Genomic DNA, 25,861 nt, shown 5'->3' with positions numbered 1-25,861 from the left:
GTCTTTACATACATTTCTTTTATGATGTATGTATTTATGTGATTTTTGGACCTATACATGTATATCAATTCTATACATGTGTAAATATGTATACATTTGGTTATTTTTTTTTATCTGAGATGGCATGTGGGTGACTCGTTTTTTGGTGAACTACTCCTTTAATAATTGAGCGGTGCAGCGGGCCAGATAATTATGATGATACGCGCGTGGCTGAGAGAGCCGTCTGCACACATCACGCACATAGACGCACGAGTCCCTCATGGGAGAAGAGCAGAATAAGGAGAAGCCACCTCTGGCAGCTTAATTACTGCACACATCTGTCAGCATCACATATGGAGCAGGTGCCATCGCCCGAGACAAAGTTCCTTTCTGTTCTTCTGATACGGAGAAAAAACGGTGTCCCTGGTTGACTTTGGGAAACATTACTTTGTTCTGTGTTTCATTCTGTAAGCGATGTGCTAATTGAGATGTATTAGAGTGGACAGGACTCATCAGTAGTATTCGGGCCAGCGCTTTCTAACTTAAGCACAACTTTACTCAGAGAATAAATGCGGTTTCTAACCAGATTTCACTCGGGCACAAACAGACCTCTAAATATATTGTTACTTTTTCCTTTTTTTTAGGTTTGTGTGCTAAGCGAACATAATTTAAAGAGAAGCTTGCATATGAGCTGCTTATGTTTGTCCTAAATGAGATCTTGTATCAGAAATGAGATTAAATCAGACTTTTGTGTAAATCTCCAGTTTTTTTTAAGAAATAAAACAGAAATCTCACACATGCCTCCACTGGAGCAGAGGTTCTCAAACTGGGGACCATGCCCCCAGGGGGGCCCTAAGAGGGATCCAGGGGGCCCCAGATTTTGTGGCATTTTATGAAACATACAAATTGATCATAGATTTTATGCAATCAAACAAATGAAAAATAAGACCACCAAACAAAATAATTTGTTGTATAACTGAACATGTGTTTGGTTGTATGGGAGGCTTACAACTAAAAAGTTTGAGAAATACTGCACAAGAGTTTAAGACAACAAGGTCACGTTGTCAGTGTTCTTGATCATTTCAATGTGAACTCAAACATTTCTTAAAATTATAAAGATTTTCTTTGCCTTGCAGCCTTTCTTTTACAGATGTTAATGTAAATCTGTAATTTTTTATTTTAAACATTTAAGAAACATCTGAGACAAACTTTAAAACACAGCAGAGAACTAATGTACATCAAATCACACACGTAAAACTATTGGGGTATACTATAATGTATACCTTAATATGTACAACTGTAAGTTTTAAAAACACGCGGAAGAGCTCATTTTATTCATTCTTCCATTCCACCAAGCTCAAGTAGAATAAAAATGATTAACAAACACACATGGCGACAAAGGTGACGCAACCCAAGCGACATTCCTCAATCTCCATGCATTATGCACACAGTGCTGTCAGACCGTAAAATCAAAACCATGACAACATTTTAAGACATTGTCATATCGTAAAAGATGCATGTTTTATTCTGAAGACAGTGTAAAAACTTTTATTTGCATTTGTAGTCTTGAAGAAACACAAGACAAATGACAATTTTGTATGGCCTGTCTTCCAGATGTGTAAAATTGGACCGTTACCTCCTTCCAGATTCTGTCCTCCTCACACTGTACCCTTAAGCACTAAGTGCTTTAAATCCGTCCGGGGTTTACAATAGGGAGTTCAGTGACCAAGGTTAATGTGGATCAGTGATATCCCCTGATTTACTCACAAAGCACCGGGCACGGACAGCTGTCAGGGATTTAACAGTCTATCAAAGCACGCGCACACAAAAGCCCCTTCTCATCATTGCACCCCACCGATTCGTGGCTCTTTTGACAACACACTGTGGGAGCCGCAACACTCACTGCAATTATTCTTTGCGTGCCGACTCCTGTCTATTGAAGAGAAGATAGTTCTTTCTTATATTTCAAGTTGAGAATATTGGAAAAATGTATGGGTATGTAACGTGTGAGATTTTAAGTTTAAATGGTCTATACAGTATGTAGAATTTATAAACCCTTGTTGTTAGCGACACCGGTGGCTTCTAAGTGAACTGTAGTCAACAACTTATTTCTCTCTCAAGCACACGCTCCATACAAATGTGAACAAAAAACTTTTTGATTAAATTGTTACAGTATGTTAATAATATGATCAGTATATAAATAGTATTTCTTCAGATATTTTAAAGAACATTCGTAACCATGTAACATTGGCCCCCATTGACTTCCATTGTGAGGTCACAAAACCATTGTCAAAATATATTATTTTTCTGTTCCACAGAAGAAAGAGTCAAAGACAGGTTTCTAAAAAAATGTGGTTGAATAAAAAATGATGACAGAAATTTTATCTTTGAAGGAGCTATTCTCTGGTTCAAAGATTTTGTCTTGAGAAAGTTTAGTGCGAGATTCACTTATTATTGACTGACTATGCAAATCGTTTATGCAATGCCAACATCAACCTTGAAAAATAACATAAGCGCCAAAATTATCCCTGCACGCCCAGGTAGTCCTATAAATACTTTTATCAATCAGATCTTTCCTGAAGGTCATGTGCATGCCTGGAACATTATCTTATTTATAACAGCACACCTCGTCCTCGCTTGACTTTTTACCCTTTTCATTCTTTTGTGTTTCTTTTGTACTTGTTCCAATATTTGGTGTGAAGTATAATACAGTCGCAAGGATTCTCCACTTGAAGCTTCACCAGATTTTCAGTTGATGTAAGTTCACCAGTAAAGAATGAATAATATGCTTTGTATTTTTTCCCTACTCATAAAAGCCAAACCAGCCTTAGGATCCCTTAGGATGGATATGTTTTATTGCTCAATGTTTGCGCCATTATAGGGGAATTGAGTTTTTAGTTAAAGCACTCTTTTTAAGTGTTAACTACAGTCAGCATTCAGATTCGGGACCCCTGAGTTTCGACCGTCGGCTGATAAGGGTGTAGAATCAGGCGGGTAAATGGTACAGACTGTTGTCGGGTCTGAATGGGTTCTGACAGTGGCCTCCCTCTTTAGAGATCACCACAACATACACCATTGAATTTTAATCCACATGTCTCCTGTTCTTGTCTAATGAGAGGCAGACGGTTGTGTGCATAAGTGGCTCGCCGAGTCATGGAAAGATAGAGCTCAACGGCAAATTTCAGAAACATCACTTAGAATATTAACTGTTTGGAAGGCAAAACACGCAGTCACACTTCCCTTCCCTCAGAGCAAAGCCAACAGGGTCTTCACACCTCCGAAATACATGAATTATTGTTATATACAACTCTAAAACCTATTGTATTAAATTTTATTATTGTTAAATGTATTATTATGCTGCAATATTTATTTTTTAAGAAGTCATACGTTTTTGTACCACCTTGTAAAATAGCTACGAAATCCTGTGAGATCAGGTTTGCTTGCCACTTTAATTTGGATTTTGAACAGTTTTGAGTCGTGATTCTTATATTTATATGCTATAGGGGTGGGCTAAGGGTGCTGAATCCACAAATGTTTTCAGTAAAGCCCCAAATGTTTTATTGCCATGCTCGGGGGTTGGTTACATTTTTTGGGGTTGTTGACATCTCTCATCTTTGCTTGATAAAGTTTGTTACTTTAAATGTAGATGCACGTCAGGTGCATTCAAGCAGAGAGCAATAATGTTGCACATACAGTACATGTGATGCGACACGTTGAGAATGCATTTGTCCTTTGCCGAAACCTTCTCGTCTTCACGTCGAGCACGGCAACGGTAGATGCAATGACAGCCCAAGTTCTCAGGTACTTTGAAAAGGAGACAAAGTTGCGCGGCTTGCATTTTCCACACGTTTTTAGGCATGAAATGTATATTCAAACACATATGTTGATGTCTCTGGGCTAAGTCCCCGGTATCCACTCACCCTAGAACCGCCCCTGTTTTAATGATTCAAATTGTGTCTTGCAGCTTTAAGAAAATGAGTTTTAATAGATTTGCCCGTCCCAACATTTATGACTCAGGTGATTAGCTTCAAGAAAATGCTTCCAATCCGTATTAAGAGAAATTGGAATATAGCATACCCCCTACAATGGAATCTACAAACCCCCTGATTTTATTGCTCAGAAGTGGCTGTTTGTATGTATTTGTAAGATTTAATTGTAAATGTCAAAATTTAAACATAATAATAAATAAATGAAAACTGGAACAAGAAGTGATTCTGGACCAGTGTTGTTACTATCAAGAAACAAATTTAGTAAAAGAAGTAAGTAATAGGATAGCCATCTCATTCACTTCAAATCAATGCAATAAGACGCAATTTGCAATTTGGACTGCAGTACAGTCTGTGTTGATGTAGACAGACTCTGCATTATTTTAGCCTCCTCCGGTAATGTGTTGAACTTCTGGTAATGGAAGTGAAGGAAGTGTCAAAGTTGTAATGTCAGTCAGTGAATGATAGTGAAAAGAGTCATTACTCTCAGTCCATTGACTTCATTATAGCCTCTCGCTGTAATAATCGTATATCAGATGCTCTCATTCGCCCCATTCTGTATTTATCGATTCACTCTTTAAGGTTAGACGTCCGGGTCAGGGCTCGATCCTCATAATGTTTTATTAGTATGAAACGCTGCACGCGCAGAAGCAAGTCACAGTGTCGTGCCAAATCCGAATCTCTGTTTGAATTCTGCTCAACCTGGAGCCCAGGAAGTTGCAGTTTGTGTTGCCTGATCAAAATGACTTTCGCATTTTTTAAGGCAACTTACAATCTTATTACTAACATTGGAATGTTTTTGTACTGTATTCTGTGATTAAATAAAAATGTAAAATAAATCAAACTGTTTATCTAGAACATTTAATGGACAAATTGCTCTACAGAGTGAGCTTTGAAAATACAGTATGTTATTTCCTCCGGCAAATAAGCCAAAACCTGACAACTAGTACTGTGTCAGCCACCGTAGTGCTTCGAAAGGGAGGGGTGGAGTAAGCCATTGGTTGCAGTTTGCAACCTCACCACTAGATGCCGCTCTACTTCATACACTGGACCTTTAAAAAAGTTGCCGTAATTATAATTTTCTCCACATTTTGACCCCAGACATTTGACCTATACTGAAGTGTACATCTGAGACATTCATCTTTTCCTTGGAAATCGAATCCTTTAGTAGTACATTTAAGCATTTGGCAGATGCTTTTATCCAAAGCGACTAACATTACACTGTCCTATACATTTGTTTCTAGTACTGTATACAGACTGTGATTTCCAGTCATGAACAAATCATTTTGTTTAGCCAGTGTCTTTTGTCTTTTATACGTCTTAGCTGGAATGACTTTTGCCCACATTTCGTTGTTGGGAATTTTGTAGCAGGAGGCTCTCGGTGGGCAGTTTGCTGGCGATACGGAGCTGTTGTGGCATAGTCTGATCTGTTAGCCTTCAGAATGGAGAGCGACTCCGTCAACTGGGATTAGCGGAGCGTTTGAATGTGGCCAGTGGGAAGCACAAAACAAACTCTGTGCAGAAACTGCACCGCAGGGCAGGAGTCTGACTTTTGCCGTATGATGTGGGACTTTTTCAGGACTACACAGAGATCTGAAGCTGTGAGTCTGTTGACTGACTCTCGGGGCATTTGCTTTTTGACGAGACTCACAAGATGTAAAGGGCTCATAATAAATTCAGCTAAAGTGCAGAATACTAAGATGCTTTTACTCGACCGGTATTGCCGCAGATTTAGATTTAGATTTTGTTGACAAAGTATTTTGGGATGACAGCTAGTGATTTGTTGTTAACATTTTTCCCGTAAAGTGTTTAAAAGCCCCAAAATGATAGAATCACTGATTTGCAGATTAATGTGATATTTTTGAAAGGGAACAGCAGCACAAACTAACGGTACTGTTTAGCGTGTTGACACTTTTTTTATATGCTCTCCTACTTGTAAGTCTCTATGAATAAAAGTGTCTGCCAAATGAATAAATTTAAATAAACCATTGTTTTCCCTGTTTTGAAATGGATATATTTTAAGACAATGTAAAATACAGAAGCATTTTTCAACAGTCAATAAACTAATAAATCAGTTTTTTCGTTATTATGAATATGAATATTAATTGTATGCCTCTTGATCTGGTGTCTGACAAAATTCACATTATAAGATAATAAGCATTTAAAATTTGCAGGTCAATCACTTTTGCCAAAACTGATCAAAATTTTTATCACATCACTCCGCACTTCAACTTCTTATCAAATTCAAGACTATATAGTAAATAAACGCTGTTTTGAAAGGGGGAGGAGCCACTCAGTGTAAATGATATTAATGCATTTCATAAGCACTACAATGGGTGTTTTCCAGATTCATGTTAAGTTTGTATTGAAACCCTCACATCGCAAAACTACGCACGTTTTGCTTCCCACGATGACTGGGAAGAACCAAATGAAAATGAAATGGCTGTAAATTATCCCAGCTTGAGCTCTATGAACATCTGCGTTCTGATTTCTGAATACTCGACACAGTCGCTCGACACAGCGATCAATACGTTATGATACTCAACATTCATCACATCCATATTGAGTGGAGTGTTCATGAAGAATAAGAATAACCCCACTTACTATAATGCTCACTTGAACTGCACTCATACAAAATGCTGTTTTGTGACTTCATTAATCTTGTGGGTTTTGCTATTTCAGCTCTGTGAGTTGAAATGATTCTTGATGGAAGATTTCAGGTTAAACAGTCAACCGCGGATGTGAAAAGGTGTTGATTATCAGAGATAATCAATTGAGCATGTACACGTTTGTGGAAGTAAACAGAAATGCATTTGAAGTGTAACTAGGTGTTTCCATATAAAAACCATATGAATTATAATTCAATAGCATGGTATTTTGTCACTGTACCATAGTACTTCTATAGTAACTTTCTTTTCTTTCTTGTATTTTGTCCCCATCAAATCATAGTATGTGTGTGGTGGTTAAAGTTAGCACCAACGGGTAAGGTCTTGTTTGGTAAAGGCTTGTGATTGGGTGAAAAATACAGAGAAGATGTGTTATGGCATCAGTAATGCACAGGCTTATAGAGTTATAGATGAACAGTTAGTGTAATAATGAAACTAGTAATGTGGTAATATGTCACTTCATCGATCGTTTCGGGGCCCTCTGTTTCTTTTCATGATGTTGTACCACATCCTTTAACCATGGATCTCCAACACATCAGGGATTTTACACCGAAGCATTAATTTTAACCATGAACCAAAAGAAATAAGTTTGACCCTTATGATTTGGACACTGGAAAGTGTGTGGATTCATGTTTTAAAAATCCACTGCATGCAAGAAAATCCTAGTTTCACATTGCCAGATGAATAGACAAAACAAGTGACAAAACTCTTAAACCATGTCCCATAGAGATGTGATACTCAATTCCAATTCCATTAATGGATAGGATATAAAGAAATTCACGTGGGAATACGTGTTTTTCAGTGTCTTTGTTGCGTTATAAATTGCCCATGCATGTATTAGACACGTTAAATTGCAAAAAATGTATTGTCGCAATAAAAGATAGATTCTACCTAAAAGCGAATGCTTACCCAGACCTGCCTGAAACGCCTCGTGTAACCACACCCCCACAAATCTACGTCAGTTCGTGGTATGATTTGACTAAGACCGCCCAAATCTATATGCAAATAAGGTGGGCGTACCTGTCAGTACAATTGCTTTGGAGCTTGATGTTCCAAATATGGTAAAATACGTTACATTTCTGTCACATGCTTGCAGTATCCGACCAATCACTACGCACTATTTTACTGGCCAATCATAGCACACCTCGGTTTTCAGATCGAAGAGCTTTGAAAAACTTCTGCGCGTCTCAGAGAGGCGGGGAAAAGAGGATATACAAACATGCACGGTATGTGAGCAAATACAGCGGTTTTGATCGTTAAATCGTGTACACATTGCATTACATCTGAAACAAACGATAATATTATTTTCAGCCGTGTCATATGACCCCTAATGAGTGGAACAATTTAACATTATTAAAATTACATACTCATTGACAGAAGCAATTGTTGTTATAAAACACACTTAAATTTCTTATATGTTTTATTTTTGTGTAAAGTCTGAGGTAAATATATGTTGGTCACTCATTAAAAATGGTGATACTCAGAATTTCGATGGAGAGATTTTTCGTGAGATTTCTGTGTGGCAAGAGCTGTCAGCCAATATACCAAAGAAATAGTAAAAAAAATATATTAACATGGAAAAGATAGTTTTTATTGCCTGTGTCATTCTCTCTGGTTAGGGTATGGTGTTTGTTCATTGGGCATTTCTTTGTTGCATTCACTGTTGAAAGTAACTCAATGTTCAACACAATCTTTTATGACATGGCTAGAGTATTAAGAAAATCTCCCAATTTGCCCACTTACTTGACTCTTTAGAAGGAAATGAGGTCTCTATTTATAAGGAATGCATCAGTAGACAGTGTAACCATTGTTTCAGTTGGCAGCAGTTCCATGCAGGAGTTCCAGGAGTTGAGAGTACAAGCATATCCACAACATTGAGGACATTAACAATAGACAAAGAATTCATGCACACTGTGTCTCTCTGTGTGTTAGTGTTTATGTGGCCCAGGGGAATAACAATTGGCTGTATTGTATGTGAAGTTTTTTATAAGGCATCCACGCAAGTGTTAATTTAAAAAACTCTTTGTACTTTTGCCAGGAGCTGAGATCAATATTGTAGAAAGGTTCATTAAAAGGAAGGAAGGAGGTGGGAACCGGCAAACATTTAACACAAAGTTTTAATATAAATAATAACAGCCGGCGGCCCCTCACAGACGACCGCTGGCGAAATAACATAAACATAAATACAAATATAAATACAAACGTAAAACATGTTCGGGCCCACTCCTCTCTCTTCGACGGTCCGGTCGCTCGTTCCTTTTATATGCTCCCAATCTCCTACATGATTCGAGCCTGGTGTGCGCACAGCTGGCGCTCATTCACAATTACTCACCGGACTCGAACCACGGTCACGCCCCGCCTACTCTACTACAAATATGTTTATACATGTAGAAATGATGAAACTTGATGTACAGTTTAAATTCTTCCTAGCATTTTCTTGGATGCGGATCAAGTTTTGAGTTACATTGTGATATAAGGAATTTCGTTTGCAAATGTGGTTTTAGGCTTTGTTAAAGAAAGCCTTTGAAATCAAATAAATGAGTGTACAATTTGAAACAACAGGAAAATATTTTTTTAGTAGGGGCACAATATTGTTTTTGGCCATAGAAATGCACTGTAAAACTTTGCTGTCGTTTTGCAGCAGGTTTGCCAGTACTTACTGTAGATTTTATCACTTTTATAAAGACAACTGAACAAAGATATTTAGTCTTGATTTATTAAATGAAAATCTACAGTAAATTACCGGCAAACCTGCTACCAAATTACAGCAAAGTTTTACAGTGTGCTGAACTTGTTAAATACAAATAAATGAGGTAAGTTAAACACATTTTACTTATTTCAGTCCTTTAGACACATTCTGAACTAAGAACAGCATGCCTCGTCTTCCAACAGCCCAAAAAGGCTCATGTGACACCCCTTTTCATCTCCCTCCACTGGCTACCAGTCGAAGCCGTATCAGATTCAACTCACTAATGCTTGCCTGTAGGACTATCACTGGATCTGCACTGGCTTACTTTCACACCCTCCTGCACTCCTACACCCCATCAAGAGCCCTGCGTTCAGCAAACCAGCGGCGTCTTGTATTGCCTTCTCATAAGGACAGTAAATCCCTCTCCCGCTCATTCTGCTTCACAACTCCTTCCTGGTGGAACATTCGTCCTAACTCTGTCCGGTCAACCACATCTCTCACAACATTCAAAAAACTGCTTTAAACCCAACTCTTCTGTGAATACCTGACAGACATATGAAAAAAAAACTTTCTCTCAACAGGTAGTGGTCTAGCTTTTGTTGAAACCAGTAACTTTGTATTGGCAACTAATGTATTATGGCTCCTGTATGACATATCGCTTGTTGCTCCCTAACTCTTTGTAAGTCGCTTTGGATAAAAGCATCTGCTAAATGACTAAATGAAATGTAAATTTACAGAACATGTGAATAATCAATTATTATACAAAACAGTAGCTCTTATAAAGTCTACAGAGATATAGGATATATGTCAACTTTTAGCCTTAACTTTACAAATACGTGTACACGGCCAAGTTGTAAAGCCGAAAGTATAACTTGTTTATGAATTGTTATCAGACACTCCATAAACCAAAGTTGGACCTTAAAATTCAAAAAATATTTACTGTTTAAAATAACATGGGTAAAATTTGTTTTGGGAATTAAATGCTAAACCTCAAGTTTCTTCACAAATGTATTTTATTATGTCCCTAGTATTCCTTAACTCTCTTTATTCTCTTTATTTATCTCTTTTCCCATCACTTTCTGATCAGTTTCATCTTTTCGTTATTCAAGTTTCCTCAGGTGTTCATCTACTTCTGCTTATTGTTGCCTTCATGTGCCCAGTGGCCACATGAAGCCATAAGCACACCACAAACATATAAACCTGGTTATCGATAAGCCTTCAGACCAAACGAGTCAATTAACTTTTTCTCTTCCAAAAGTCATACGCTTCTGACATAGTATTTTGCGCTGCACTTTTTGAAACATCACAAATTTAATCTCGCAACATTATGTCTTCTTTGACATCCTTGCTGATTAGACTGATTATAAAATAATTCTCAAGACTATTCAAATTAGTTTTAATTCAGTCATAGTTGTTGAAATAGTCATTTAGAAAAAAAAAACATGTGAACTAAATTACTTTCACTTGTGATCACATGGGTTCTAAATCAAAACGTTCCAAATACATGTTTTTGCCGATGTGAAATTCATGAGAATCTTTAATAATCTAAAATTAAATGTTATATTTTTGTTTTCATTTTTTTAAGATTGTAAAGAAGGTTATTAGAAGCTTGCATAAGTGTTCGTTGAGGCTGATTCAAAATGTGGAATACCACGTTTTTCCTGCCAGATGAAACTAATTGAAATGTGACACAGTTACACAGAAGCACATTTTCTTATGAACCATCACACACACAGGTTCGCATCACAGTGGTCTGCAGGCACACGCCAGCTGATGCGGCAGATGGTCTAGGCCGGACACATGAAGGTGTTTGATGGGTGGAAGTTGGTGCATTTAATTGCATGTCAAGTCTACCACCTTACCGCGGTTAAAGGGGCATGTCTGTTCTTCTGCCTGTTAGACTTCACGGCCAAGACCCATCTCTGCCATCGCAAAAAACACGCACAGACATCACACTTCTGCTCTCAGAAACAGCTTCAGTAATGGAGTATTATAATATGTTTGCTTATGTCTGTTAATAAATTCTGTTTATTCAATGTGATTCAAAATTTACTGTATTTTAAGAGATTTTTGACGTACACAAAAATACTGTAAATTTATAAGAAAACAAGAAAAACCTGCAATTAAACGTGATAAATTTTTTACTTTACAGTATTTTACTGTCACCACAGCTGCCGTAAAATTATTTATTTTTACAGGGTTTTTAAAATGGACTCATTATAAATGTTTGCTTTAAAGAATTTATACTGACCAAATTTAAGAACTTGTTCCTCCTTTGAAACTTTTCTTTTAACCAATGTCTCTTGGGTGGTGAAAATAATATAAAACATTAATATTGTAGCCTAGAATTTCTTTGAATGTTGCAAAGTTAGTATTTAGACAAATAAATATACCTTCCAACCTGATATCACAAGTCCCAATGAAACTACATGAAATGTGTATGTTATCTAATAGCACGTCGGGTCTGCTGGAGTTTGTGTTTTTACTTACTACAAACACATTGTGCGCACACAACTTCTCTCATAGTAGTTTAAAACCCAGAGGACCCAATTACCATTTATGAGAGAACATACACGTTAAAGGTCCATTAACCCTGATATAAAGCCAGAATTGTTTTTTGAATGGAGTCTGCCATCATAGTGCTTTAAATCTCGGATTAGTCTCTGGGTTCACGTTTAAACAATCACTCATCATTATACTTCATTAATACCTGCTGCGCGGCTCGCGGTCCTTAACTTGGCACACAGAACAGAGATGCTGGTGTTAATACCGTTGCCAGGCGAACTGTGTTTTTTTTATTGGAAAACGAGAAAGCAAACGGTTTAATCTGGATGGCAGATGTTTAGAGTTGCTAAACAGGTCAGAGGAAGTGTGAATGCACTCAGACCTTCGCTCTGTAATTTGCCTAATTATATTCTTAAAATAATGACCTGTGTCTTTTCACACAATATGTGCAATGCTGGAGGATCCATATGGATGCCAGATTTATGATGGTTGCCAGAGGAAACCGCACACATTGTTTGGAAAAGAAAACGCTGCTGGGCAATTCCACCGTTATGGAGGTGACATAAAAATGCTCAGAGAATGAATTTGTTATGATTTTATTGATTCATCTGTTTATATTTTTCTGAACCCTTGTTGAAAGAGTCTAAACATCAAAAATTGTCAGTCTATGAAAAAAATCGATTTAAAAAATGGGAAATAAACATGCGTTATGGATGTGACAAAAAATGGGAGACGATAAACTTTGTAGGATTTCTGCACAATCCTGAAGCAATAATACCCAATGTATGGAGTGGGATGCCTCTTTATAGAACATAAAATAGTTACTTTATATTAATTTTCATGTGTTCATTTATGAGGAATATGTAGCGTTATGGATGCGCCATGCACTAAAAATAAAACAAATGCTTTACAAATTTGAGGAGAGATCTCACATGCGTTTTTATATCCACCAAATGTTAAAATCTGTGCTGTTACCATCGTAAGAACCGCTGGTAGAAACATAATTTTTTTGTGTAAAAAGTGTTCTTTCCAGCCTTTTTTTTCACCCACCTATTTCAATTTTATTGTTTTTGTGTTGGTAAATAATTATTTAAAGTTTATATTTAGATTTGTTTAAAGCCTAGTATCATATTTACCATATTATACCCCTTTTTTTCTCCATAGTGTGTACCGGGACGGATAACAAGCTCAGCACGCTGTCTGATTTGGACCAGCAGTACAAAACTCTCCGTAAATTCTATGAGAACTGTGAGGTGGTCATGGGGAATCTGGAGATCACCAGTATCGAACGCAACCGCAACCTGTCTTTCCTCAAGGTGAGCTAAACTAGTTATTATATATAATACAGAGATGGAAACTCATGGATGATAATAGGAACATGACCTTGAACTCGGGTCTCCGTTGAGGACACAACCTCAAACGATTTAGGGAATACGGAACATTGTTCTTTTGCTTTCAACAAAATGGTTAAACAACATTGATTCATGCGTTAATCCAACCTGTAGTTTTTTTGTATTGGTTCCTCGACTAAACAATTGACAACCACGTGCCGAACAGTACATATTACTGAACAAAGACTCCCTGGAAGACTATTTCATTACTTTCAAATTACGTTTGGCATCTAGTTTGACTAAAGTCTATTATCTCACAAGGGGAAAAAGATTTCCCAGAGTTCCAGTTTCTATTTGTCTTCCTAATGGATAATCAGGGTGCTTTAATGGAAGCTTGGAATTGTTCCCTGTTTCAATCAACGCTTTCATCATTAGTTAAAAAAACAGATTTGTGCTGTTGATAACATTAGTGAGGCATAATGTACACTGGTTAATCGGGATTTAAATGCAATTAAAAGGACCTACAAATCACAAGGTTTGACCAATCAGAATCAGCTTTGTAACAAGACACATGATAGCACACCTATGATGTCTCTTTATACCTGTGTCACATTGCGTTGAACAAAATCACTAAAGAATTCACTGAAGGATTCTACAAGATTGCCATCTTCCGTATTTGTGCATAAATTGGTCAGATGCTGATCTCTCCTCTCCTGCCCACCAATGTACGTCACTTTATGTGCAAACATGACATGAGGCAATATGGCTAAAATCTGTGATTTTATAGCCTGATTTAAGCTATGAATCTAACATAAGGAAAAAATGTGCTGTTACTTTTACAGACAAAACGCATCTCAGTTTGGACTAGCTTAAATGCTGGAGTGGTCAAGGCTTTGATGACAAATTAGGATCTGAAACTGGCACAAACCGGTTTAAGGGATAGTTCACCCAAAACCTTTAAATTCATACTTCATTTATTCACCCTCATGTTGTTCAAAACCTGTATACGATTCGTTCTTCTGTGGAACACAAAAGAAGATATTTTGAGAAATGCCTCAGCGGTTTTGTGTCCGTACAGTGGAAGTTAATGGGTGCCAGTGTTGTTTGTCTGTAGAAGAAAGAAAGTCACTCAGGTTTGGAATGACATGAGGGTGACTACATGTTAAAAGTATTTTCATTGTTGTGTTACACTAATACAACTGGCTTTAATGCTAAACTCCTAAACTCCCTTTCATTGGCCTTGTATTCCTTCCTGTATTCTGTCTTTCAAAGTATTTATTTCCAAAGACATCTTTACACATTTTTTTCTATGCCTAAGCTGCTCAATTTATAAAAAGGATATGTAGCCGTTTCCTATTTGAACTCGCAAACTGTGGGTGTTTCACAGTGGTTGATGTTTCACAGTGGTTTTGTTTTATTTTGTTGACTTCTATAGAAGTTCTGCTTTGCTGTGGTGCAGTGACACAATGGGGTTTTCTTTATATGGTTGGCCAACTAAAACAAACCCCAGTGCGTCAGCCATCGTTAGACAAACTCCCACAGTCACTCCTTACCAGAAGCAGCACACTTGCTAGGTAAAAAAGAAACTAATGTAAACTTTACCATTTGTCCAAACTTAAGGTCAAGGCAGTATTTTTTCAAAATCTACTTCTTGTATCATTTTCCGTAGGTGCCATTTTAGGATATGCTGAGCATTGAAGACAAAGTCTGATTTTCTTTTGATTGATTCAAAAGTAATGAAGTGACTAAGGCTGAGAGAAATGAATCAACCCCTCTAAAGTTTCGTTATCTTTATTAATAGCTTTTAATCAGTGAGCCAGAGGATTACAGAAAAAAACAGATTAGAAAGATATGTGGGCAGATGAGTAAAGTTTCATTCAAAGTAAAGAATGTCTGTAGTTGGATGTCACGGTTCTGTCACTGCACCAAGAAGGACATGACATGAAGAGGCAGAACCATGGCAGATCCCCATGTTTTATGTGGAGAGAGGCACTTATGGCCTTCCATACCCTCTGGTCTCGTCCCGCCCTCTTCGTTTCTTTTTTTTATATATTTGTCTTGTTAACCCCTTACCCACTCTCTGGGTCGTCTGTCCATATCTCACCCCGAACGTGACAGTTGGACACATCATCTTCATCAGAGGTTAAAAATATTGCACCTTAAAGCGATCGATCACCCAAAAAATGAAAATGCTGTCTTCATTTAAACTTCAAATTTACATTTCAAACCTGAATGACTTTCTTTCTTCTGCAGAACACAAAAGTCATGTCATTTTTAGGTGAACTATCCCTTTAATGGTGATCTCTTCATTGGTTTGTTGGTGCATAAAGATTGTAATGGACATGTTAAAATGTTCTTGATCTCTACAGGGATGGCCTTTTTTTTAAGTGTATTGATATGCTCAGATACATTTCTGTGAATTGTCTGAAAAGTGCAATGTTATTTAAGTGCAACTCATTTCTTTTTCATTTCATATTTGGTACACAATGATGAATAAAGAAGGTGGGAGGATTTGTGCACTTTGACATTTGCTGTTAATGTAAAACACTTATGAATACAGTCAACAGGCTGTGTGGAATGTATCATTACTGTAACATTTTAAGGAATGCATAGATGTTCTATGCTTGCCCTCTTTAGAAATAATATATATAAAGAAAAAGCAGCTATTAATTCCCAACATGCGGTCAAACTCCTTTAAAGAGACAGTTCACCCAAAAATTGTATTCTGTCGTCATTTACTCAACCTCGAGTTTTTCCAAATCTGTATACATTTGTTTGTTCTGATAAACACAGAGAAAGATATTTGTAACCAAAAAGTTCTTGGACCACATTGACTACCATAGAAGCAAAAATAACACTGGTAGTCAAAAAGGCCCCTAAACTGTTTGCTTTCCTACATTCTTCAACATTTACATTTATGCATTTGGCACATTGAATTGTATTATACATTTTTTTTCTGAATTTATTAAATCCCCTGGGATCAAACCCATGATCTTGGCATTGCTAGTGCCATGGTCTAACCACTGAACCACAGGAAACATCTTCTTTTGTGTTCAACAGAACAAATAACTTTTTCCTACTATTGTAGTCAATGGTGGCCAAAAACTGTTTGGTTACAAGCATTCCTCCAAAATCACTTCGAAATGTTTACAGATTTGGAGCAACTGGAGGGTGAGATAATTATGACAGAATTTTCATTTTCGGGTGAACTGTCCCTTTAATACTGTATTTAGAGAATTTTGTGTAGCATCTTATGACCTTGGTTGAGAGAACGCTCATTATTTGCTGATCTGCAAACTGAGCAGCAGACATTATTTTTTGACCTGTTGTGTAAAATCAATTTCATAAAAAATTTGAATGGATTTTTTAATGTTTTCGAGTTTTTATATAATTAATTGCGATGTGATTTTTTTTTTCTTCCGGTCTTTACTGTTTCTGTGCTCAAATGTTCGTCTGCAAATCTGCTTTGCAACCATGTCAATTGAAGAAAGCCCTATAGATTGAAGTAAATAAACAGTATCCGCACATTGATAGTTTTTGCAGGATTTGCAGCAGGATAAGACCTCAGTTTTTTGTAATACGGCTCTTGCTGTCTTACTCGAACCGTTCGCCCCGCGGTCATTGAGAAGAGTGAAGTGGTTTCGGGGCTATCGTAAAGAGGAAGTGCCTGGAAAGAAAATTGGTGAAACTGCTTGAGCTACCCAAAGCGAACACGCACACACATTGATGGATTCAGAAGCAGAATATCTTATGCGGTTTAAAGTGAGAGAGACAGAAAGAAAGATATAAGAGAGAATATATTAAGGGTTAAATCCACATGCACCTACATTTGTTTTGGATAAAAGCATCTTACAGGCCATTCAAGGGATATGTTTTATCACTATGTGCACCCTGGGATTAAACCCATGACCTTTGACCTATCCTTAACCAAGCGGGTCACAGAATCTTAATACAGTACAGGCGAGCAGATATACTGTAAAACTTGAATGTTCTTTCATGTTAATGTATTGTTGCTTATTGAACAAACAATATGCAAAAGCACATACTTGGTTCTCCTTCTTTTGTTGAGAGACACAATTCAGTCCATTACATTAACAGCAGAAAATGCTTGTAGAAATAACAGAACACACAGTTATATCGCATAAGGCCTCTCAGCGATCACTGTAACATCTCTTCTTCTTCTCTGACATGTTGCATGAACTCTGAATATTTAAAAAATCCAGCCCTTTGATAATATCAGTCTGTTTTTAAATCAAAGCAGCTCTCATCTCAAAATTCATATTCTCCCACGCTTTAAAAAAGTTTGTAGGTTTTTCCCCCTGCAGTCGATGGCTCTTTTTGTATCTGTTGAAGAGTAACTTAAAAATAGCTTTGGATTCGTTTGGTGTTGGGGTTTTTTTAGGTCTTTTTTGTAGAATCGCTTTCTGAAACCATTGAAATATGAAATTTAATTAGGTTTGATAATTGTAACGCAGGGTCAAATATAAACGTGTTCAATCGAAGGATCCCTCGTTATCTGTTCATAGCACTTTTTGTGCAGTCACATTTCGTATCAGAATTTTTCTGGAATTGAGGCTTTTCATCCTGTGGAGACAATCGGCTCAAATACAGATGCGATAATAACATGTTCTTTAGCATGTGATTTCAAAGGCGTACAACATTCCTTTTCGGATTTTCATTTTTCTCATTCTTTTTCTGTGTGCATGAATTACATAACCAAACGGCCAACATGATCCCACAGAATTTCGTATGTAAAGTATTTTACGAGGTGGCTCATTTGTATGAATTCATGCAATGTGAAGCGTAAAAACATACGATTATTAGAAAAAAAAATGAAGACCCTCCCCGGACTCCACCCCTTAAACTAACATAACTTGCCGCGAAAGCAAATCGCACTTAAACATACACATAAGATCGTTCAAATTCATACACATAAGCTATCTCGTAAAATAGTTACGAATTCCTGTAAGAATGTGCTGAAATGACTCTGTTTCCTTTTTTTGCACTGTTGCACATTACTTTAAAGAAAATAACAGTTTCATCAGAATGCAAGATATAGCTCCGCCTCATTTTAAATTGTCAACCACACCTCTAATCTTGTTGCACCAACTTTCCATAGTTAAACCAATGCTTCACATTTTTTGTCGTTAAATGTCCTGTTTTACACAGAAATATGCTTTAATGGGTTGTGATGGCGGTTTCATGTTTGACCCAAATATTCCTTTCTTCTTTTCTCTCAGAGACACTTTTCGTAAGTTAAAATCCCATGAAATCAAATCTCTTCCCTGTACAGATTGTAGGCAGGAATGAGACCGCCCATTAATCACCCTCGCCCATATGAGATTGTACTGTTCAGTGGTCCTTCTAAAGAGGTGTGCGCTTTATATCTGAGATTGAAATTAAGCTTCCGCAGAGCTTCATCTTCAATAAAATTTATCTTACTTTATGCTCTTGTTCTATTTCTAATCTTAGGCTACGTCGCATACTTCCATACTATATAGAAGGCGAAAATGAGTATGAATAGTATGTCCGAAACCTCATATGCCAAATAAATTTATGGAGAAATACCCGGATCTACTACTTCTGCCGAGATTCGTGAGTGGGGATCGGATGGACATTATCTATCCCATGATGTCAAGAGAGCTGAGCAACCGTCAAATTACAAATCAAATAAATATGGTGGAAAACTTTATGGTGGATGTCCGTTTTTAATCCGAGAGCCAATAAATTCATTTCTTGTTACTAAATTATGTTTTTATCAACGCTCACATGTAGGTTGTTGTTAATATGTCATAGGTCAAGGAGCATAGGAGTCACATGACCAAAACACATGGTGGACGCAGTATGTTCGAAATTTATTCATACTCCCACTCGTACTATATAGAACGTACTGTTTTAACGGCCGCTAGGTAGGTACTTATTCAAATTCAGTACGTACTGTCATAGTATGCGATTTCGGACGCAGCCTTACATTGTTAGCTTACAATGACGAAAGTTTGAGTTTTGAGCACTTATACAGTTTATGCGATTGCATTTAAATTCAAATATTTCAAATTGAGTGCAGTGACTTTGTTTTTTACGGTAAAATTCTCTATAGAATGATATTATCTTTCGAATGTTTTCCTCCACATACTTGTTTTTCAATAGAAAATACATGGAGAGGAAAATCAACTTAGCTTGTTAATAATTTCAACTAGTCTTTACATCTGCAATGCATTTTGAACACGTTTATTTGTGTCGTGGACTGCTTTCAAGAGTTTTATGTCGTGCCCAGTCTAAGGGCCACTTACCCACAAGTATTTAGAGAGGACCCATCATTTTACTGGTGAGAGAGACAAAAAGCCTCTTGACTCCTCGATTTCCCATCGTCTGTTTTCATACTAAAAGAAAAAGTAGAGCAGAGTTTCAGTGATATGCTGCATGGGATTAGCACACCTCTGCCGGATGATGTATAAATCATGGTGATGGCTAACAGCGCTGTCACATTATTCTGTCACTGTGAGAGGTAAAAGCAAATAGTTTCAGTTTAGGGCCAAGTGTTGCTGTGAACTTTAAAGGGACAGATCACCCAAAAAGAAAAAAAATCTCTCATCATTTCAAGTTGTTCCAAATCTGTAAAAATGTCTTTGTTCTGATGAACACAGAGAATGATATTTGGAAGAATGCTATAACCAAACAGATCTTGCCCCCGGTAGTAGGAAAACCTACTTTACATTTTTTTTGTTCTGTTGAACCCAAAAGAAGACATTTTGAATAATGTAGGTCAACAGCAAACTGTTCTGGGGCCCTTTAACTACTATTGTATTTTTTTGGTAACAAGCATTCTTCCGAATATCTTTGCGTTTATTTTTCATTTTTGGGTGAACTATCCCTTTTAGTGAATGAAAAAGGACCCGCACATCCTCTGCTCATTGTGAGAGCTTGCGTTGTTTTAATGTTATGGTAATTGTTGTTTCGTCGCTTGAATATTTATAAAACGGTTTTGCATGCCGGTTTGGAACTGACTGCAGTTCATTTACATTAAAAAATTTACATCTATTAGATTGCAGAAAAGTTGTTCTTTTTGGTTTTTAACTGATGGGTCACGACCTAAAAATAGATTGCATATCTGTTCTGGTCACAAACAGTGGCGAAAAAACAAGGCATAATGAAATGTGATGGAATGCAATGATAGAATTGTCGCTGGTAGAAGACTTTTTATTTGTATTTTGTTGTTGACGTCAATGGTTATGCACTGGGTAAACTGTATAATTTATTGGAGCAAATTCATTTGATGTTTGGTTAAGATTAGTATGTGTGACGTGTGACATGTATCATTATAAATAAATGCAATAATACACTGTAAATGTGTATAGTTGCAATTAAGACTTGGTTTGTGTCCACCACAGTGTGTTTTGTGCAGTTCAAGGAACTGAACCCATGACATTGGTGTCTAGTGCCATATCTATACATGTGAAGTTGGACAACACAAGAAGACTTAATTTGTTATTGCATTTTTTTGTAAATGGTTGTAATGGGAGTGCATAGATGATATTGTAATATGCTTTGTTTGGAACGGACTAGAGCAGAAGCCGTAAAACCTTTTTCCAAATGCTAACCATCTTGTTATTTATTTATTTTACCCAGAGTCGCCTCAAAACTAGTGCAAGACCCAGAAATATTTGCATCATTCTGAGGATGTCTAACCTACAGCAAATATTGAAGCTCTGGCTGGGGCTTTTTAAACAATTCAGTTTGTGATAATGCGCAGGCCGTAAAGGGTTAGAATGAGGCACGGTGCATGTTGGAGAGCTCGCTGTCCAATGCCCAGCAGCGGTGTGGTGTTGTGTCCTTATTAGTGGGTAAGCAGATGGGAGTATGGCTAAGGTGAGCTGATGTCTGAGATGGTGCTGGAAAGTGCACTCCAACAGCTTGTCCTCCACTGTTAGTGTTCATACCCAGTTACGTGTCGGCAGGTCAGTAGCTGTATGGTTACATCGGACCCGTTCTAAACTCCATTTTTGAAGCTCCAAAATCGCATATATCCATCATAATAACCCAAGCATATATCCGTCATAACCCAAGCTTAACTTGAACAGCTCAAGAATTTTGATACTGTTTTGTGTATCTACGAGAAATTGAATATAGTGTCTGATGCTTACGCAGAAATGTAATAAGTTCGAATTCGATCCCATTCAGAAAAGATTAGCGCTGGTCATAGGCCTGCTTGCACTTAATTTGAACCTTTCTGAAAGGCCAAAATTAATCACGCATCCACAGTTAGTAATAACTTTTGTCCTATTTTAGAAAGCACTGTTGTTTCTCATTCTGGGCTCCACAGTTTCTTGTTAGATCCGACACTGCAGTGCAGGGTGGGGTCTCGGAGGTGAAATAATTTCCTCCGAGCAATTACAGGCACCAGGAATTCCCATGATCGCCATTATCTTAAAGGTATGAATATAAAAGCAAATTATAATTGAACGATCACCATTAATCTGAATGAGGCTTCATCTTATCATGTGACGAAAGGGGAAATGCTGACCGCTTAGGTCGGCAGTTTAAATCACATGAGTTGTGCATCCATAATTGTTAGAAGCATGTCTCAATACATATACATACTTTTTTAAAATTAAAACATGTTTAGTTTTATGGCTAAACGATCTTGTGGATCCATGTTAAACTAAACATTGTTAGTGTCGACTATTATACATGTATTTAAAGGAGCAATGTGGAGATTTTTTGTGGCATCTAGTCCAACAGCTCACTCCATACCCCCTTTCAAAGCACTACGGCGGCTCTTATAGGGCCAAGATGTAGTCACGTTTTTGCTTCTTGGCAGAAGGAGATAAAAAATTTACGAAACGCACTCTGTGGAACAATTTGTCCGTTTAGGGCTACTGTAGAAACAAAATGGTAAATTCAATGCAAGGGAATGTATGTATATAGAAATAGCTCATTCTGAGGTAATACGTTGTTATAACCTTAGAATAAGCTATTTGTACCTGTTCATAACGCTTCATTATGTAAAGTGTTTATCAGGCTCTGAACACACAGTTATTTATATTACAGTTTATCTCTATCAATAGATGCTCCAAAGACAACACACTGCACCTTTGAGGGGCAAGTTAAATAAAATGCAAGAGAAGTGTTTGGCCCCTTTATATTCATCTTCTCATTTGAACTTGACCAAAGCACTGAATACAACTGTTTGGTTTGTTCTTTTCAGTTTGTTTCCCGCAGCCGAATGTACAGATGCCCGTGTAAGTTACCAGGTGTTGACACTGTGAGAGTGACTCACGCTGGCAGTATTGTTTGCAGGCTGCTCAGGGATGCCAGCGTGATTTGGGTGAAGATGAATAAATGAACGCAGAGCTGGTGACAGGGTTTGTTTCCCTACACCATGAATAACGTTGAATAAGTGCAAAAATTACAAACAGATAAAAAATTCTAATGATGCCCGTAGGAGAAATACGGGCGTGGAGTGTGAAAGGGCTTTCGGGATGTGGGTGTGCTGTGACTCCGTTTTATTCATTACCGCAACTGAAGCCATGAGCGTCTAGAGGGAAAAAGTTTTACGCGGTGCATTATGGGAGATTGTGACCTGCCGTGTCATTGCAGTTTGCCGGTGGTTTGAGCAAAAAGTGTTTATATTAACTGCTTTGCAGGATTCCTTCGAAACCTCAGGCTTTCTAAATGATTTACCTACAAAGGTGAGCAAGAATGAAATTCACTGAATAAGTGAAGTAAACAAAAAATATGTTGCGTGTGAGTGTCATCGCTGTTTGATATAGTTGAAATTCTGAAACCTTTTAAGATCTTTTGAAATGAACGTTTGGTTTGTAAAGTAGCACATATATAATACAGTTGATTAGAATGGAGAACAATATAATACAGAAGGAGGGAGCTTTTTTAATGTTGCCCACAAAGTTACAACTCACTTGTACATTATCTGTCATTTCTTTATTTTTCTTGTCATAAGTAAACTTACAACGCCTATGTGGTGAAATGAAAAGAATATAGTATAAATCTGTTGAGTCAAACCATTTTTGGCATGGCTATAAAGTTATACATGGAATTACAGTAAAATCGAATATAGTGTAATAGAATGGAATACAGTAGAGTACATTAAAATAATAGAATACATTATAATTGAATAGACTATAGTAGAATAGAACAGACATTTATTTTTTACCCTGTTTATTAACATATTAACATTAAAGTTATAGTTAAAGTTTTAGTAATTCTCTGAAGAATAGAATAGAAAAAAATGGAATGGAATGGAATAGAATAGAATAGAATACAATTCGGAGCATGAAATAAGACAGTTTTTCTCAAACTGGGGACCATGGTCTAGGAGGAGCATTTTATGAAATATAGAAATATATGATCAATTTTGTGCAATCAATCGTCTGAAAAAGAATACATCAAATTGATATTCCAGCATTGTGCAATTAAATATGTTTTTGTTTAATTTAAATTCTATGTTTAAAATCATACGTCTTAATTTTGGGGTCCACAAAGCGATACACCCTACACAAAGATGTCTCTACAGAGACAAGTTTGACAACCACTGAAATAGAATACAGAAGAGTGGAAAAAATTACAGTAAAATAAAAAGAATATAATATAGAATATAATAAAGTAGAATAGACTACATTAGAATGTTTTTTGTGTTGCTCCTACAGTAACCACAATTCTTAACCACTGTACATCACCACTTAAAGCTCATTTCTTTAATATACTTGTCATAAGCAATCCTACATCAGGGCGAACATAATAAAAGATTACTTAAAATGTGTTGAGGCAAAACATCTGACACGGCATTATAAAGTTTTAGTAGTAGTTTTAGTAATGCACTGAGGAGCAGAGTTATTCAATTTGTTGTATTTTTTCTGGGGCTTTGATGCATCATTTGTTCTTCAGAATGAAAGGTATAATCAGAGTAATTACTCATTTCAGCGTTTTTCCTCTCTTCATTCTCTCTGTCATGTGAGGACAATGGGAAGCGTAGTTTCGGCCCACACTATAGGAGATACTGTATTCGTGGTCTTGATTTTAGACTACTTTATCTACTACCAACTATAACTTATAACCAAGATGGCTTGTGTTGTGTGAATTAACAGTTTTTCTACATTATCATTAGTCTGAAGATTTGGCTGATAAATGGTGACATTAAATATCAGTAAATGATTGAATCTAACTGATTATAAAATAATGTTATGGTACAGAAACAAAGAGATTGCAGTAATTAGAGTTTTAAGAGGTCGACGTCCAGTTCAGCAGACTGACAGGTGACAGCTGTCAGGTGTTTCTGTCTCTGTGTGCTTGGTTAGCTCTTCAAATGGATCTTCATGACAAACATCAGCAATGCACGATCCCATCAGTACAGCTCTATCACATTCACAGCTTTATCAAGTAATAGACTCGTCCTCCGCTGCTAATGGCACGCAGTACCCAAGCTCTGATTGGATGTCAACATGATTGATGTGGGTGGAGGGTCTGGGGGTCCCTCGGGTCATTATCTCTTCAAATTATATCAAGGCGGTCTCTTCGCCGTTCTTTCGACACTCCTCAATGGCCACGATGACCTAGGGCAGAGGACAAATCTTTCCGAGGAGCTATAAAAGCCAAGTTATTTTAGATGCATAAATACGTTTTGAGCTGAGGAGTGCAGGTGGGAGCGACACTAGTGTGTTCGTTGCTGAGAAACCATGACCACGCAAAAGTAGTAAGACTTAAACCACACTTTAAAATGTGGTAATGTATTTTATTCCAAAGTAAACATTTACAAGAAGAATAGCACTTCAAATAAAAATAAAGTATATTTAGGATATTCTGTACTTCGGCTTCAATAAAAGCCAAATGTATGAATGCAAAGTGTTCAAGTGTATAAATGCTTCTTGTTTGCGTCTGTTGTACGAAGGGTTTTTATTTATTTTAGTGTGAATAAATTGAAATGAAATTAATGTCAATAATGGTTTATTTGATATAAGAATGTGGATTTCTCCGCAGTCCATCCGAGAGGTGACGGGTTACGTGTTGGTGGCGCTGAACCAGTTTGACTATCTACCCCTGGAGAACCTGCGCATCATCCGCGGAACCAAACTCTACGAGGGACGTTACTCGCTGGCCATCTTCCTCAACTACAGGCGAGATGGACTCTTCGGCCTCAGACAGCTCGGTCTCAAGAACTTGACAGGTATCTCTGTTTGTCTGAGTGCCTTTCTCCCCAACAGATTCCCAGCACGTTTGATTTTGGTGCAGTATACCGAAAATGTGTACAGGGAAAAGAAACGTCTGTATATTTGAAATTTACATTCGTTCATTTGGCAGACGCTTTTATCCAAAACGACTTAGAAGTTGAAGAGCATATAACACTTTGTCAACACGCTAAACAGTACCATTAGTTTACAAGGCCATGCTACTAGGAGGATTAAAGCTGGAGTAACCAAGGGAGAGAATGAACAAACATATTTTTTTAGACACAAGACATAGACAGTTATTGGTTAGTCAAATAAATGCGGAACAGGTATTTTTTGAGCTGTTATTTTAAAGTTGTGAAGGATGTTTCAGTTCAAATGGAGGTTGGCAGTTCATTATACCACAGATGAACCAATGAGCTAAGATTTTTGCAAGTGATTTGGTGGCTCAGTGTGATGGAACAACCAGACATTGCTCATTTTCAGACCGAAGATGAAGGGCGGGGATGTAGACCTGGAGCAGTGA

General features: G+C 37.2%; 1 protein-coding gene across 1 annotated transcript in view; it reads left to right on the top strand.

Annotated features, from left to right (window-relative positions):
• The window catches only part of LOC130406952 (receptor tyrosine-protein kinase erbB-4-like), a 123,336-nt gene that overhangs the window by 52,172 nt on the left and 45,303 nt on the right, over positions 1-25,861 (top strand). The window contains exons 2-3 of the mRNA XM_056729547.1: positions 12,990-13,141; positions 25,148-25,334. Of these exons, the coding sequence (XP_056585525.1) occupies positions 12,990-13,141; positions 25,148-25,334 (339 nt within the window). The remainder of the gene's footprint in view (positions 1-12,989; positions 13,142-25,147; positions 25,335-25,861) is intronic.

Source organism: Triplophysa dalaica, chromosome 2 (assembly GCF_015846415.1).
Source record: "Triplophysa dalaica isolate WHDGS20190420 chromosome 2, ASM1584641v1, whole genome shotgun sequence".
Lineage (NCBI taxonomy): Eukaryota > Metazoa > Chordata > Actinopteri > Cypriniformes > Nemacheilidae > Triplophysa > Triplophysa dalaica.
The sequence above is the reverse complement of the archived record's forward strand: the minus strand, read 5'-3'. Positions and strand labels throughout refer to the sequence as shown.